The 13,910-nt window shown below is 37.7% G+C and overlaps 1 protein-coding gene across 4 annotated transcripts in view; it reads right to left on the bottom strand.

Annotated features, from left to right (window-relative positions):
• LOC126578249 (CUGBP Elav-like family member 4) overlaps positions 1 to 13,910 on the bottom strand; it is a 219,969-nt gene that overhangs the window by 192,864 nt on the left and 13,195 nt on the right. For 3 of the 4 annotated variants that reach the window (XM_050240607.1, XM_050240612.1, XM_050240617.1), the window contains exon 2: positions 4,872 to 4,954. In XM_050240607.1, coding sequence (XP_050096564.1) covers positions 4,872 to 4,954 — 83 coding nt within the window. Of the gene's footprint in view, positions 1 to 1,794; positions 2,153 to 4,871; positions 4,955 to 13,910 lie in introns of those variants that run through there. The other variant, XM_050240613.1, reaches the window with a different exon arrangement.

The following is a 13,910-nucleotide window of genomic DNA, read 5'->3' as shown; positions in this document are numbered from 1 at the left end:
TACTAAACAGGCTATACTGATATAGAAAGCATTCTTATAAATATAACATACAACCTCGCTTAATCACAGCTTTATTTCATGTTTCAAAAATTTTGTTTTTTCTTGTTATAAAATAATCGATGGACACGATGTTAGATACACTGCAACACGTGGTACTACTAAAGTACATGTGCCAACTTTATAACTCACACAAAGAGTGTAAAGTTGAGTCTCAAAGGCATTCCTCCCACCATCAATTTCTCGGTGTTAAATGCTGTTTCTTTTAGAATCTAGAACTGGTGAAAATGCAACATGAAATATCTCCCTCACTGAGTCGGAAATTCATTCAAACGATTATTTAAGCATGTTTCAAATTAAAAGTTATAACTCCCTCTACAGCCATTGCGAAACGTGGTTGGTTTTTCATGACCTGTGAATATGAACCCCGTGGTCAGAGTAAATTTACTAGATCCTACCTACGTGTGGCAGCAACAGACGGCTAAGTTACCCCGTGGTCGTAACGATACATAAAAAAAACATATCCGTCTCAAAATCGAAAGGTCTCACCCTCGGTCTTAACGCAAGAACGTAGTACAGCACGCGACACGCGAGGAAGGAACAAATTTGTAGCATGCTCTCGGCACTATATGAAAAAGCGCGAGTTACCACCACTTCCGATGCATTAGCTTCAAGTAAAAGTGTACCTTCTATCAGGCCCTGGATTACGAGCAAAAAGGCCACCTGATTTTAGTATAGCTGAGTTTGCCTTACCAAATTGGTCTGATCTTTAAGGTGCAAGGGTGTGAAACAACTTACATAATAAATGAAAAAGGTACTTTATTTTAAGAAACTTTATTAAACCGTCACGCATGATGTGAAACGGATTATTATGGTTACCCAAGATGTTTTGCGAGTCCATTGGTGAACAGTTTGCTCCAAGTATCGTAAATTCATACGGGTAAGCATGAACGTTCCATGTGGCTTACAAATTGCACTGCTTCTTGATCCCTAGTGCCTCAGACGAGTTTGTTATGAATGCAAGAAAACAGATGCAATAAGTTTTATAGGTCAGGTAGTAGAGACATGTATAATGTGGTGTTTTTACATATATTGCTTGATAGATAGGCACAACATGAGTATTACTGCAAATCATATTCTTATGTAAGTTTAATCTCGACTAAAGACTGATATGGATTGAAGACAACCACCAGACAAAGTCCAGTCTTTTGGGTGTTCATTTATAACTGCCATGTAGGAATAGTTATCTTTTTGACTGCTTTTTTGTGTGTAGTTATATAACGTAGTACACTTTTTTATATAAAAATATAGCAAGTGACGTTACCTCATTCAATTCGTAGCTTTGTGATCAACATTTCTACTAATCAGTTAAATCAAATAAAGTTCCACAGTTGCACATTGTGCTCTGCTAAAGCATTTATTTTGGATATTACATAAGCCATCTATCGTTGGCTAGGGTCAATCAAATGACTAGAGCTGCTTGCTCAGTTACTTTGTGTGCACGTAATGTTTTGTACAATTAACATCCGGTTCGTTATGCGATAAATGATAAATCATTTTCATTAACCTTTTGAAATCCAATGGACCACTATGTATGGGGTACTGACATCAAACTTTTTCTCCGCCGAAATATTTTCAACTTTCTACTGAATTATTTTTAGTAATTTTTTAGGAAGATGAACATTACGTCATCGTGTGTAAGGCCACATCGTGCCCACATGCTCATGCTCTATAATGATCAATATGAAAGAAAAGACAACAAGAGAACACGGCTTTACCCATAACGGATCATAATACCAAATGCTAGCATTATCCATCATCGTCATCTGCGTGAGTTTCCGAATGACGATTGTCTGAAGTAATCTGGGAAAGGACCGAACGTTTCGTTGACACTAGCTTTTAGATGAAATGAAAGCTTTCTGCCACTATCCAAACAGCGAACAACGGTTAGTACAACCACTCAAAACCCGCCGCAATAAAGCACTCGGCCAGGCACAGCACTTAGCCAGACGTTTTCCGCATGCCAGCGATGAGTCGTGAACAATGCATTTCAACACAAAACTTCGTAATTCGATAGGACATTCGTGAAACGCTAGACATACTATTCTTCACATTTCTTGTAAGAAAACCACACACGACGATTGCTCGTGAAAGATCTAGCACATCCACTCCCACACACGCCGCTCATCCACCGCACAAGTACCAGCACTAGTGGCTTGTATTTCACTCATATACCTTTGACGATATCGGGTTCGGCGAATAGTTTTCGAATCGTTTATTTCCACGAATATGCTAACCGAACATTGTAACGTTGATTAAACAGGATAAAGCTGAACCATTACACTTAACTCTAGGAATCTTTACAACTTTTTTACCACCAAAGAATCACTGCGGAAAAGATGCGCTATAAACCGGCCGAAACTACGGTTATCGTATGACGTATGCTTAGAATCCTTTCAGCATTTCACCTTGCACTATTTCTTCATCTTCCGAGCTCACGTTTTACAATAAACAGATTTGCTTAAGCACTGCTGTGAACTAAGTGAAGAAAATTTAAACTAAAGCGCAACAGATACGCACGCAAACTACGACGCTCTCTACTGTTGCAGCACGCGAACAGCGTCTAAGCACGGGTGCACGCGCAAGATCGACTGACTGGTGGTCTGCGTTTTCTCGATTCCTATATTCCTAGGAAAATTGCTCTGGCCAGACCGTGGACCGTGGTGATTACAACAACCACAATCGGCCCGGGATGATGATCCGGAAACGCGCAGGGTGGAGAGAAAGAAAACATAAACGAATCCAAAATCGAATAAGCCATTGAACCAACGCAACTACACACATCTCGAAGAGAAAATTTCGGTTCAATCCCGGCACGGTGAACGTGTTACTAAGATGTTGGAATCGAACCTACGTGCGACTAAGGCGTATGCGCTGTTGGAATATTTTTGAAATTTCCTCCAAGCCAGACGGCGTTGTTTAAAATATCGACAGTTTGCATGTCTGCAAACGGGATACAATACGACCAGGCTGCAAACGTAGCATGGAGAATGGTTTCTTTCTCTCTGAGGTGATCTGCGTCACGGCACTTAAAATTTGCCTAGGCCAACAATATATTTGAAATACTTATAAATCGTGTGTAACACCCACCAGTGCAAATTTCTTTTGCTAATTGAAATATATAATTCGATTCGCCATGGATGTTATAGTTACTAAGGCACTATAAAAAAAGAGTATAACCGTATCCGTATCAATATCCGCAAATAAATGATTTAGATATTAAATTTTTTTTCATAAAACAATGATGGTTGTAACTGTCAATAAATGCATACGCATAGCTTAGGGACTAGTACGTCTGATTTGGTGCAGCCAATGGAGGAAACTGAATATATAATGACGCTACATTCTGGTCGACTACAACACAGTACTCTGAGTATCTTGCCCCTGTTTGAACGGCTCCTAGGCAATAATGTTAACAATACTCGGCACGGAACGCACATGTCTGTGAACGAACACACACGCGTACCCTACGCTTTATAAGAATGCACGTTGCTTCTTGATCCGATCATATTCTCGTAATCTTTCCAGTCAAGTGGAGCATAAACAAAACCCAGAAGCACACGAACTCATAAAGGCGAACGCATGTTAGCCAAACTCCAACTGGCACGGCCGAAAATAGAACGAGTAACGCTTCCCTTGGCGAAGCATTTTCCTCTTTGCTTTATTGACCTGATCGGCAAGTTTTCATTACGTTCCACGGACAACAGTCCGGCTAACGCTCATGCCTGGGTGATGCCATTGGTTGCCAACCACGAGTCTTCACACGCTAAGGAAGTAGCACCCGTTCAGAGTAGGTAACTTGTGAGCATTCGCAACCACAACGAAGCCCATAACGACATTCTGTACTTTTTGCAAGCAACTGAGGAATGCTGAGGTCTGGAAATGTACATGGTCGTAGTAGCGTTCCAACCATTCGTAAAAGTACATAAGGTATATTTTAGATCTAATTCAAAACACTATTTTATAAACATAACTGTATTATCAAGTCGATTACTCAATTGACCAATTTAGCAAATTTATATTGGTTTACATTTTCTTACGAAATTTATGGATTTGGGGTCTCACAGTACTGAAACACAGTTTCACAGTACGGAAGATGTCTATATTAATTCTAACAAACAAATCAAACACAGTTTTCACCAAACACAGCGAAATGCTGCTAACGATTTTATCGGATAATGTTGATTAATTATTGATATTAATTCCAAATGAAAGACTTGAAAGAAAGAGAATGTAATAATAAACGCCTGTCCATACAAATACGTGTAACATGAAGATGAAGGCGTGTTAAAAACCAATTAAAACTTCAATTGAAGTAGAATGGCTATTTGATATTGGCTATTTCTTAATCGCAGAAATTATTCTCATGTTACCAGTTTCAATATTAGTATCAAGCAGTAAATGCTTCTAAAAAAACGTAATACGCTAGTGCTGTCAAACAGACGTGGGCTCATTCAGCAGACTATACATATTGTTCCGCAAGTGCAAATGACTAAACGAACTCCGTATTGTTATCGTTAGATAGTTGTACAACACTAACATTTGAGAGAGGCCTTGTAAGACAATTGCAACAAACTTCATTTAAGGACATCTCATATTCCGTAAAAAGTAATTAAAATCCAAACTCGATTATGTGTAACAATCGAACACTACGGCCAACACTGTGAAAATAAAGTGTGTAACTTTATTATGAAAGTTGTAGTAATTACAACTGATGAGTTCACGAAATAAAAAAGGACATGTGTACTCTTGCAACAAAAACAATAGAACATTTTTTATATATATATATATATACATCAATACATCACACTCACCCCAGGTTGCATCTGCTTTTCATGCAACACCCCTTGAGCGTTTATAGCGCTTTCCGGGCTAAAATACGTCAAAAACGCGCAGCCTGTAGAGAAGAAAATGCAAAAAAGGTTCATTAATGTTAATATGTTTACTTCTATGCAGCACAACTGCTGTTTTCTGTTAGTGTTGGAAGCATAAAAAAATAATGTAAATCTAAAATTACAACACAACTGTACCATGAACTGACGAAAGTACGTGAGAAATTATATTTGTTTTTGTTTAGATGTCGAACGAAGATTGATGCGACGTGTTATGCAAAAATTGTTCGAACTCTAAATATTATATTAAGAAAAAGCAGACGTTAAACAGGATTATAAAGCAGTGTGTTAAGCTTTACTGTTCAGGATGAGCTGGACAGCCGTGTATAGAGGGTAAGAGGTATTATATCTTCTTAAAAAAAGTTTCTTAAAATTGAAAGGCATGATTTATCCGGCAACGTTGTATTAATTTTGTTTCTTTGCATTGCACATAGTACAAAATACTAACATCGCCTGTATTGGTTGCCTAAAAGTTTCCCCTTTTCAACCTTCTGTCTCAAGATCTGATGCAAAGCAGTATCATTTAGAGTAGAGGCCTCAAAAGGCAAGCATAAAACATAGCAATTAGAGCAAAAAGAAGACCATCAATTCAGCCGAAATAATAAATTCAAGTCGGTTCTCTCTGGGTTAGTCTTCAGCACTCCAGCTCTTGACAAAAATAGCTGGACCCTCTTTTGGCAAATGGCACTTTTTCGCGATAATACTAAAGCGAAGTGAAAAATCACCTCCTAAGGCGCTGTCAGTGAAACATCACCCTAATGGCATAATTCTCCGACACAATTTACGTGCATTTTGCTGTTTACCATTCTGGCATATTATGGCCAAAACCGAGAGCTTAACTGTTGAAGCCTATCGCAATACCGGAACCGGAATATTCAAGGGAAGAAAGGTCATCTAAGTTTAGAGTATTTGTGATTTTGAGAAAAAGTGAAAGTTTAAAGCGATGGATGGTTTAAATGGAAAAACGAGTGAAAGATACTTTGCTAATTGATCACGAAATTATGTAAGCAACAGCAAAAACAATAATAAGAAAAAAAAAGTATTGTAGCCGATTGCATGTTGACTTGCTTTTAACCTCTAAAAACTCTATCTATATAATTTTACTTCGATTTTTCAGCAACAACACAAGATAATTTATGCGCTAATACCTTTACGCCTCAATCAAACTACCTACGAACATGTCTGGGGAAAAATATCAAAAGTACCGAGCAATGAGAATGACATGAAGCATTATTTAAAAAAAATATCTAGCAGAATGATACAACTTTGAACTAGTTTGAAGTAGCAGACTGCAACATCACGATTGAAGCACCATAATTAAACAATACCTCCGCCCAACAGGACCTATGAGCGTTCATTTCCTCACAACAAAAGAATAAGGATACTACCTATAAGCTTGTCTCTTTTCACCAGCCTTGCATCTATGTTCTTTCACTATGCCTGCACGACTGATAGATGCCACCTCGCGGCCATTACTTATTTTTATGGCAATGTGAACAACTTAGCAATGCATTGTAGGTTTAATCGGTTACAAAGTTGTCAGATAGTCGCACGTCACTAAGCATCATCATTCAGAGTGCGAAGGCCGAAGGTATCGTTAGTCCTTTTTAATGTTTTTGCAACCACATAAATGTTCTTGTTAAATATCCATAGTTAAATCTCCTATACTTTCTCAATTTATGAGGTTATACAACAATCCAGTTATCTACGGCAACCATGGGAAGTAACGATGTTGTTTTAATCCTTTTTTTTCATTCAGTTATATATGCACTATAAGGGGCATCCGCCATATGAATGTATCCTCAAATATCACCACCATTAATCTGCAATAAAAGAATGTCCGTTGGAGCAAGTAACCAAAATTCTTTCTTTTAAAATTATCAAAAACCCAATCAGAAATGTTAAACAATGCTTTATAATAAAAACACTGTTTTATACTGTTTATAATTCGTTTATATAGGCTCAAAATAATTGTCTATTATTACCTAAATTTCTTCCATATTCATGTATAATAATAGGTAATGTGATATTAAAAATCAGTCCTGTATGGATTCGGTGATAGGAATTTAGGCAATTGAATTAGAAGAGAAGAAGATATACTACTATTCAATCATTCACTATTCATCTGTAGGCTTAAAAGCTAAATTGTTCTCTATATGAAGTCGACCTATATTGTAAAAATATGGATCAGGGCTTTTAAAGTAGAAGAGTGGTACAGCCGACTTTCACTGACCAGGAACAACGGAAAATACAGTACCGGCTCTTTACTTGTTGTACGTTCGTTATGAAAGGCTAACTTTCAAATATTGACGAAACGTTTTTACCACCGCAAGTAAATCCAATTCCTTTGTCTAGCACTACGATCCGTCGACTGAGCTTCACCCCTGTTACTTCGATTAAAGTACCCTATGCTATCTACTACCAATGTCTGTTGCGATTCTTTAAGGTTTCGTGTTTTGCGTTTTCTCCTATAGCCCATCTATTCGCTCCCATCTTCATACAAACCTTATAACTCGCTCTGGACAGGATGGAAGGATGAACTATACCAGAATGGAGTTTTGGTTTGGTTCAAATTTTCAGATCCTATTTACCGAATATGATGATGTTTTCCTTCTGTGCGCTTGTTTCACTGCCTTCTTTTTGCCTGCCTTCCGTGGTTGGCTCTTCAATTGTCAGTGTTGGCAGCCAGTCAGCTACAGGTTAGCGTTTCACTTATTTTCACATTGTTTTAGTGAGAATAAACAATGAGTCTATACGAAAAAAACGCGACCATGGCACGAGTCATTCATTGGTTTTTGTATCGCACAACGCAGCAGCGAAGTCGTGACGAGAACGGAACAAGGATAGCATCGACATTTTGTTGTTTATGAGTATATCACATAAACGTAATTGAAAGATATAAAACAATAACTTAGAAAGTCAAACATAAAACCCCTCGTGAAACTCAAGGCTTTTTTGCTTATTTATGTTTTGAATTGTCTAAACGCTGCGACTGCTGCGAAACAAGCAAAACTGCCTTTTTTCAAATACAGCCTAAAACGTATATGTTCAAAATAAATTATGTAAAATTCTTTTAGAAAACCAGCTTTGTTTTTTTATGTTGCACTTATTGAACAATTTACTTAAGAAAATTGCCGAATTGGTCTCGCACACCTTCCGTGCATAGGGCGAAGTAAAGCGTATATGAGTAAAATGTATACGAAGTGAATCAAACATCACTAATTTTTCGCTCAAAGTAATTTAGTAAAAGCATTTACCACAAACTAACATTAACTTGTTTACAATAAAACAATAAACAAGTATATCAAAAATGGTGAAACCAATTCTGGGACACTTTGTATGTAAGTAAAGTACTTCGATAAACTTTGTTTTATAAAAAGTAATGCATTTTATTATAATTTTCTCAAACAAATACACAAAGAAGGAAAAGCGAGGAGGTTAATCGATTCGACATTCTATTCGACCACTCCCTATAATCATTAAACGATCCAATTCCAATACCCAGACACTGATGGTAAATGGTGGCTGGGTTAAAGGGTTGTCCAGCTTTAATTTCCAATTCGTTGTTTTATAGTCCACCTTGAATGGTTCCTACGGGTTATAAATAAACCCTAATTTATCACAACACTAGGAAAAATAAATCAAAGCCCTAGCCGAGTTCCCTTTTATTTTGTCGGCATTCGGTGGTTTTAACCCTAGCGATGCCAAGGTCCTATCGGTTCTGGTAAACCGTAATGATAAGGTGGCAAAGGATTTGGGGTGTCTGTTAAACAATAGGCAAGATTGACCGTAAATTGTGAAAAGGACTGTTTAGCATGTTTTCAGCACCACGGTGTCGACCATCAAAAAATGAACGTGACAAAAAGAAATCTTAGGCTGTTGAGAACACCAACAGCAGCTTGGAGATACTCGCGGAGGATCGCATGTGCGTAGGAGCGTGAGCAGGCTTCTACTTCCTGGAGTTGAGTGTTATTGGGAGTTAACATTTCGAATAATTCTTCCTACTCTAGCCGAAACTCATAAACAATAGCGGACTGTGAGGTATAAGACTGAACAAATGACTCCATCAACAATTCGGACGACGCACTTTTTACCGATTACAGCATATTCGTTAGAGTGAAGGGAAGAAGGAAATTGACTGGGGCACGCAAGTGCACGCAATCCGAGAGTCCGTAGAGAAGAACTGGAACGGAATAGAAATCGTCCGTCCTTCCTTTGTTCAGTGGCTCTTGCACGGCATTTGGGAGTTTCCCATTATCATGCCGTTCCAGAGCGTGTTATAGTTTCCACTCCCGCGCATCCTGTAGTAGAGATGGCATCGATACAATCAAGAGTGTTGAGGGAACAACTCAGTAGTATAGATTACCATTTCTTCTTTTGTTTTCACCAAATTCTTCATCGTTCCATCTCTCAGCACCAGCCAAATCATCACAGACGAATGTGTGTAATAAACGAAATGAATGACCACATTTATCGTTCCCCATGTTTTGTTGATGCCAAAAAAAGAACTACTTGCGCACTTCGCTTGCGGTTTTGACTTTTGTTTTTCTAGATTGTCGATATTATTTCGCCAGGAATAATGAGTATAATGACAACATATACCTCTGGTTGATAAACTATTTCCATTGTAACTTTCATTGGTTTGCGGTTATCTTTTTCTAATTAATTTAGAATTCCGTCACATTAGAAAAATCCAACGTCATTTAACAAGGTACAGTGGTTGACATTCGTATAGCCGCATGTAGTTTTTTCGAGTTTTTTTCTCGTTTCTCTCAAACTAGCCGATCTTTTTTCATTTGGAATAATACAAAAGGTTTATTTTATCGTTGTTTACAACACATATTGACGAAAAACGTGTAGGACTTGTTTTCGAGAAAATATGAGAAAATTTTCAAATTTCACATGGACATTCGTATAGCCGCACCTTATGAAAAACATATTTTTCAAATAGTTTTTACGAAGCAATCTGCAAGTTGGTATTTTTTATTACTGCCTACATTTCTAACAAATCCAAAACTATAATTTGCCATGGGTTCCGATAAGATTTAATGGGTTTGCTATTCAATTTAAGTGTAACAGTCGTCAATTACCTGACTTAAACTTGAAATATTTTTATTTTACCGATTTTTTTAAGAAATCAATCCAAATAAAAACCAAAACGCTTTTTTATGTAATTGCAATAAGAAATGCATACTACACACTTGGATAAAGGGATATTTTTGTCTCCAAACCATGCATTCAATTGTTGGTGAAAATTAATTGATATGTTATTGTCCTGTAATAAAAGGCTTCAATCCCCGATAGATGAATAAAAATGTCTTGCAAAGGCTCTGTTTACATCCCTGAATACATTTGAGTTGAAATTTAAAAAATGGAAAGCTGTACGTGATAAGAAAGTTACAGCAAACATCAAACCCTCACCAACGATTTTTTGCTTTGACTTTCGATGTGGTATGGTGGGTCACTCATGGTTCAAATCATGCTAATATCGGCTCTATTCATCCAAATTATCAAGAAATTACTTATTTGCTTTGAAAAGAACTTCATTTTGCTTTTTTTTTACCTACGTTACCAAATTAAGGGTAAATGAGCCGGTGGTCGTTTTGGGCATTAATCAACTTTGGCTTTGCTTTGAGTTTTCTCCCAATTTTATGATTTGTTTATGATCCGTTATGTATAAAATACGTCTGGTTATTACTGGTCCATCCATAGTTCCTTTAAATTGCCCAAAAGGTTGCCAATTTCTGGATGATTCATGCTAAAACTGACTTTTTGTCCCTTAGGAAACTATTTTCATCGTTTTCGATAGAGGCTTAACCATCCTTTTGGATATTTTCCGTAGGAAATTATGGATGGATTTCTTATACCTACCGATAATTGAAACAACAGAGCGATTAGATTTGCAGTTTATCAAAAAATAGCTTGATTTTTTGTCATTTTTTATTTATTTGTCAGTTACCCTGGGCGCATTATTTAAAAAAAAAATTAAAAGCCAGGGTGTTATCAAAAAGAGCATTTCTAAAGCTTAAAATAATCTAGAATAGTTCTACTATTGAACAAAAAATACAACCATTAAATACGTGTTAACGAATTTTGCGGATTATGTTTTTTCTTTCACTGCGGCTATACGAATGTCCATTTTAAAACAGCTGCAATCTGACGATTACTCACATTTTGACACATAGCACTCACAATTACCCACGTATCTAAACCAAATTTTACATGTATACTAGTCACATGTGTAGTAACACAATAAAAGCTTGATACCGTCAAAAAATGCATCCGTTTGTAATTGATTGCCGTTTTACTCCTGAGCCTCTAGGTGCGGCTATACGAATGTCTACCACCGTATAATTAATGCCTCTTTAAACATTAATATTATTTATTTATCTGCATAAATACTTATTTTATTTTATTTTTTATCTTGTCAACCAGAAGGAGGTTTAAACATACGGCTCGTCCGTCCTTATATATGTTAAAAAAAAAAACCAGAAGGTTTGAGACCATATACAGGGTACGCCATCAGGCTGAACTTTTTCAGTGAGTCTATTGGAAAAATAAGGTTTAGGCAACAAAGCAAAAGCTACGAAACAATCTAAAGCAAATATTAGAGCTGAAATGGCCAAAATAACCCCCTAAATGTTATCAAAACAATGCAAAATGCCGAAAAAAGTTAGCTTTTTGTATGTCTAACGAAGGTGGTCATTTGATAGATAACATATTATGAGTTAATTATCAATAAATGGCATAGAATAAACTGATTACTACTTGTTCATTTTCCAAAATCGACTGTAGTAAATCGTAAGCTCCTGATGGCGCACCCTATAGTTTTATGCAACTAAACCACGTTTAAAAAAAACGATTTTCTCTTGGTTCCGCATTTTTTTCAATAATGTATACTCAATCTGGTAAAGAACGGACCATTCTATTATATACCATTAATCTTTTTCCAGTATAACAATCCAGTTAGTCAGCTGCCACGAGTATCGGGCTGATTCAGTGAAGAGTGGACTATGACTTTCAATTCGTAATATCGTGCACAGTCCTACGCACGTGTCAAGGAATGACGATTGATTGAAAACACATTCACAAGTAATTCACATGCATTACCAGGGTACTCAGTTGAAAGAATAGATTTTCTTTGTTATTCAACAAAATTGAAAATATTGCATTCCATTCAAATCAGGTCACGATATCGATCGACTCGTGCATATGCTTCTATGAAAAGTATATAGGAGTTGAAAAACTGAGGGAAAGGCTGCATGGTGATGATGATGATTTTATTACACCAAAAATAGCTATCCTATTTTTACAGCTCATCCTTGAACATCCGCAATAGGAAATCATCTCATCTCTTTTGCGCAAACGTGCTCGATGACAGCAGCAATCTTTATGCGATGAATGATGTAAGCACTTACCAAGTTTTCACGATACAGTAGGAACATCAGTCGCTGGTGGCAAAGAAGGCGGACTCAAGCCCTTTGACGCCAACTTAGACGCCATTCAATACGACTTTCGATCTTTTTATCCAGCCGCCAAAGTCCACAACAGCCACTTTTGACGAATGTATATGATATATGTATATATACAATTCGCGACAATGCCGCGATATGCATATAAATCATCAAACAGATATTTAGTGTGCGCTCAGCTTGATTGCCGAGTAAATGGCGAGTTAACCGCAATATTTATGTGAATATTAAACAAATTTAAATATATTTTTTTAAATTATATCGCAGAAAATATTTGTTACAAAACATTCCAAAGATTTTAAGCAAAGAGCAATAGTATAACGTACACTGCATATAAAATGACAAAAAACCTGGCAGAATCTGCTCCAGATAATCTCATAGCGCGGACGCAAACAGTCATTGCCAGACCGCACACAGTACCGTAGTCCTCCTTAGTTCGCGTATGTGTTACCCTATCCCGCGGGGGAGAATATTTACTCCACAAATACTTTTATCATGCATAAACATTTTATGAATACCAATCAGATATTTACTTTGGCTTCAGCACACTCCTCCCTCCTTTGCACCCTTCCTGTACCACAAATGCACATTGGCGGTCGATATATTGCAGCTGTAAGGACCTTGCCATCACAAGGAGACTTCCTTCGCCGTCATCACATTGTAATACACTTGCGAACATTTTCCCTAGGCATCAGCGGCAATACAACGGTCTGAAGAGGACGCGAAGTTTCGATTACCGCCAATTTCCTCCACTCGAACTCGACATACCGGCTTGAGCCACTAAGTCAGGCAGCTCAGCACGTTGTGACAGTAAGATGGAAGTCTTCGACCTCTCCGCTGGTACTTGCTGGTGTTACGCGCTAAGATGCGAGGAGACAAGCGATAGCTTCCTGGCGAGAGGTAGTAAAACCATCACTGCGACTACCCCCACCCCCCCCCCCGTCCCCCCACCGACGGCTTTACCACCACCTTCAACGCTCCAACGGCTGGGGTTTTATGTGATGGCCTGGCATAGCAACAGTTCGAACTGAAGCCTTCGATTCCTCCTGCTTCGACAACAATGTAAAAGTACGGCGTACGATGGCTACGGAAGTGAAAAAGTCTTTATAGAAGCCGAACATAAAGCAAGCTTAAGCGCAGTGGCGATGTACATGTTCTTATCAGCGGATCTTCCTAAATGCGAAACAAAAGAATGTAAAATTTATGTGCCTCATATTGTGCCAGAGCAAAGGATCTAAGCTTGTGGCGCTTTCAGGGTTCTCTTGTTCACGTCGACCAAGAACTTTGCTTCTTAAAGATGATATGCGAAGCAACACAAAATGGAAGCATTATTCTGCCCAATTTCTCTCTCCCACCTGCATGTAGTGCTGATCCGTTACGATTTTGTGCGACCAATATTGCAGAATCATTTGCCTAGGGCACCAAGCAGATTGTTATTGATAGCACCATTTCATCAAAGTTAAATAACAAAATGAAACGATTAAAAGTT

The sequence above is a fragment of the Anopheles aquasalis genome, chromosome 3, assembly GCF_943734665.1.
Source record: "Anopheles aquasalis chromosome 3, idAnoAquaMG_Q_19, whole genome shotgun sequence".
NCBI classification, from domain to species: Eukaryota; Metazoa; Arthropoda; class Insecta; order Diptera; family Culicidae; genus Anopheles; species Anopheles aquasalis.
Note: the sequence above shows the minus strand (reverse complement) of the source record. Positions and strands in the feature narration are given on the sequence as shown.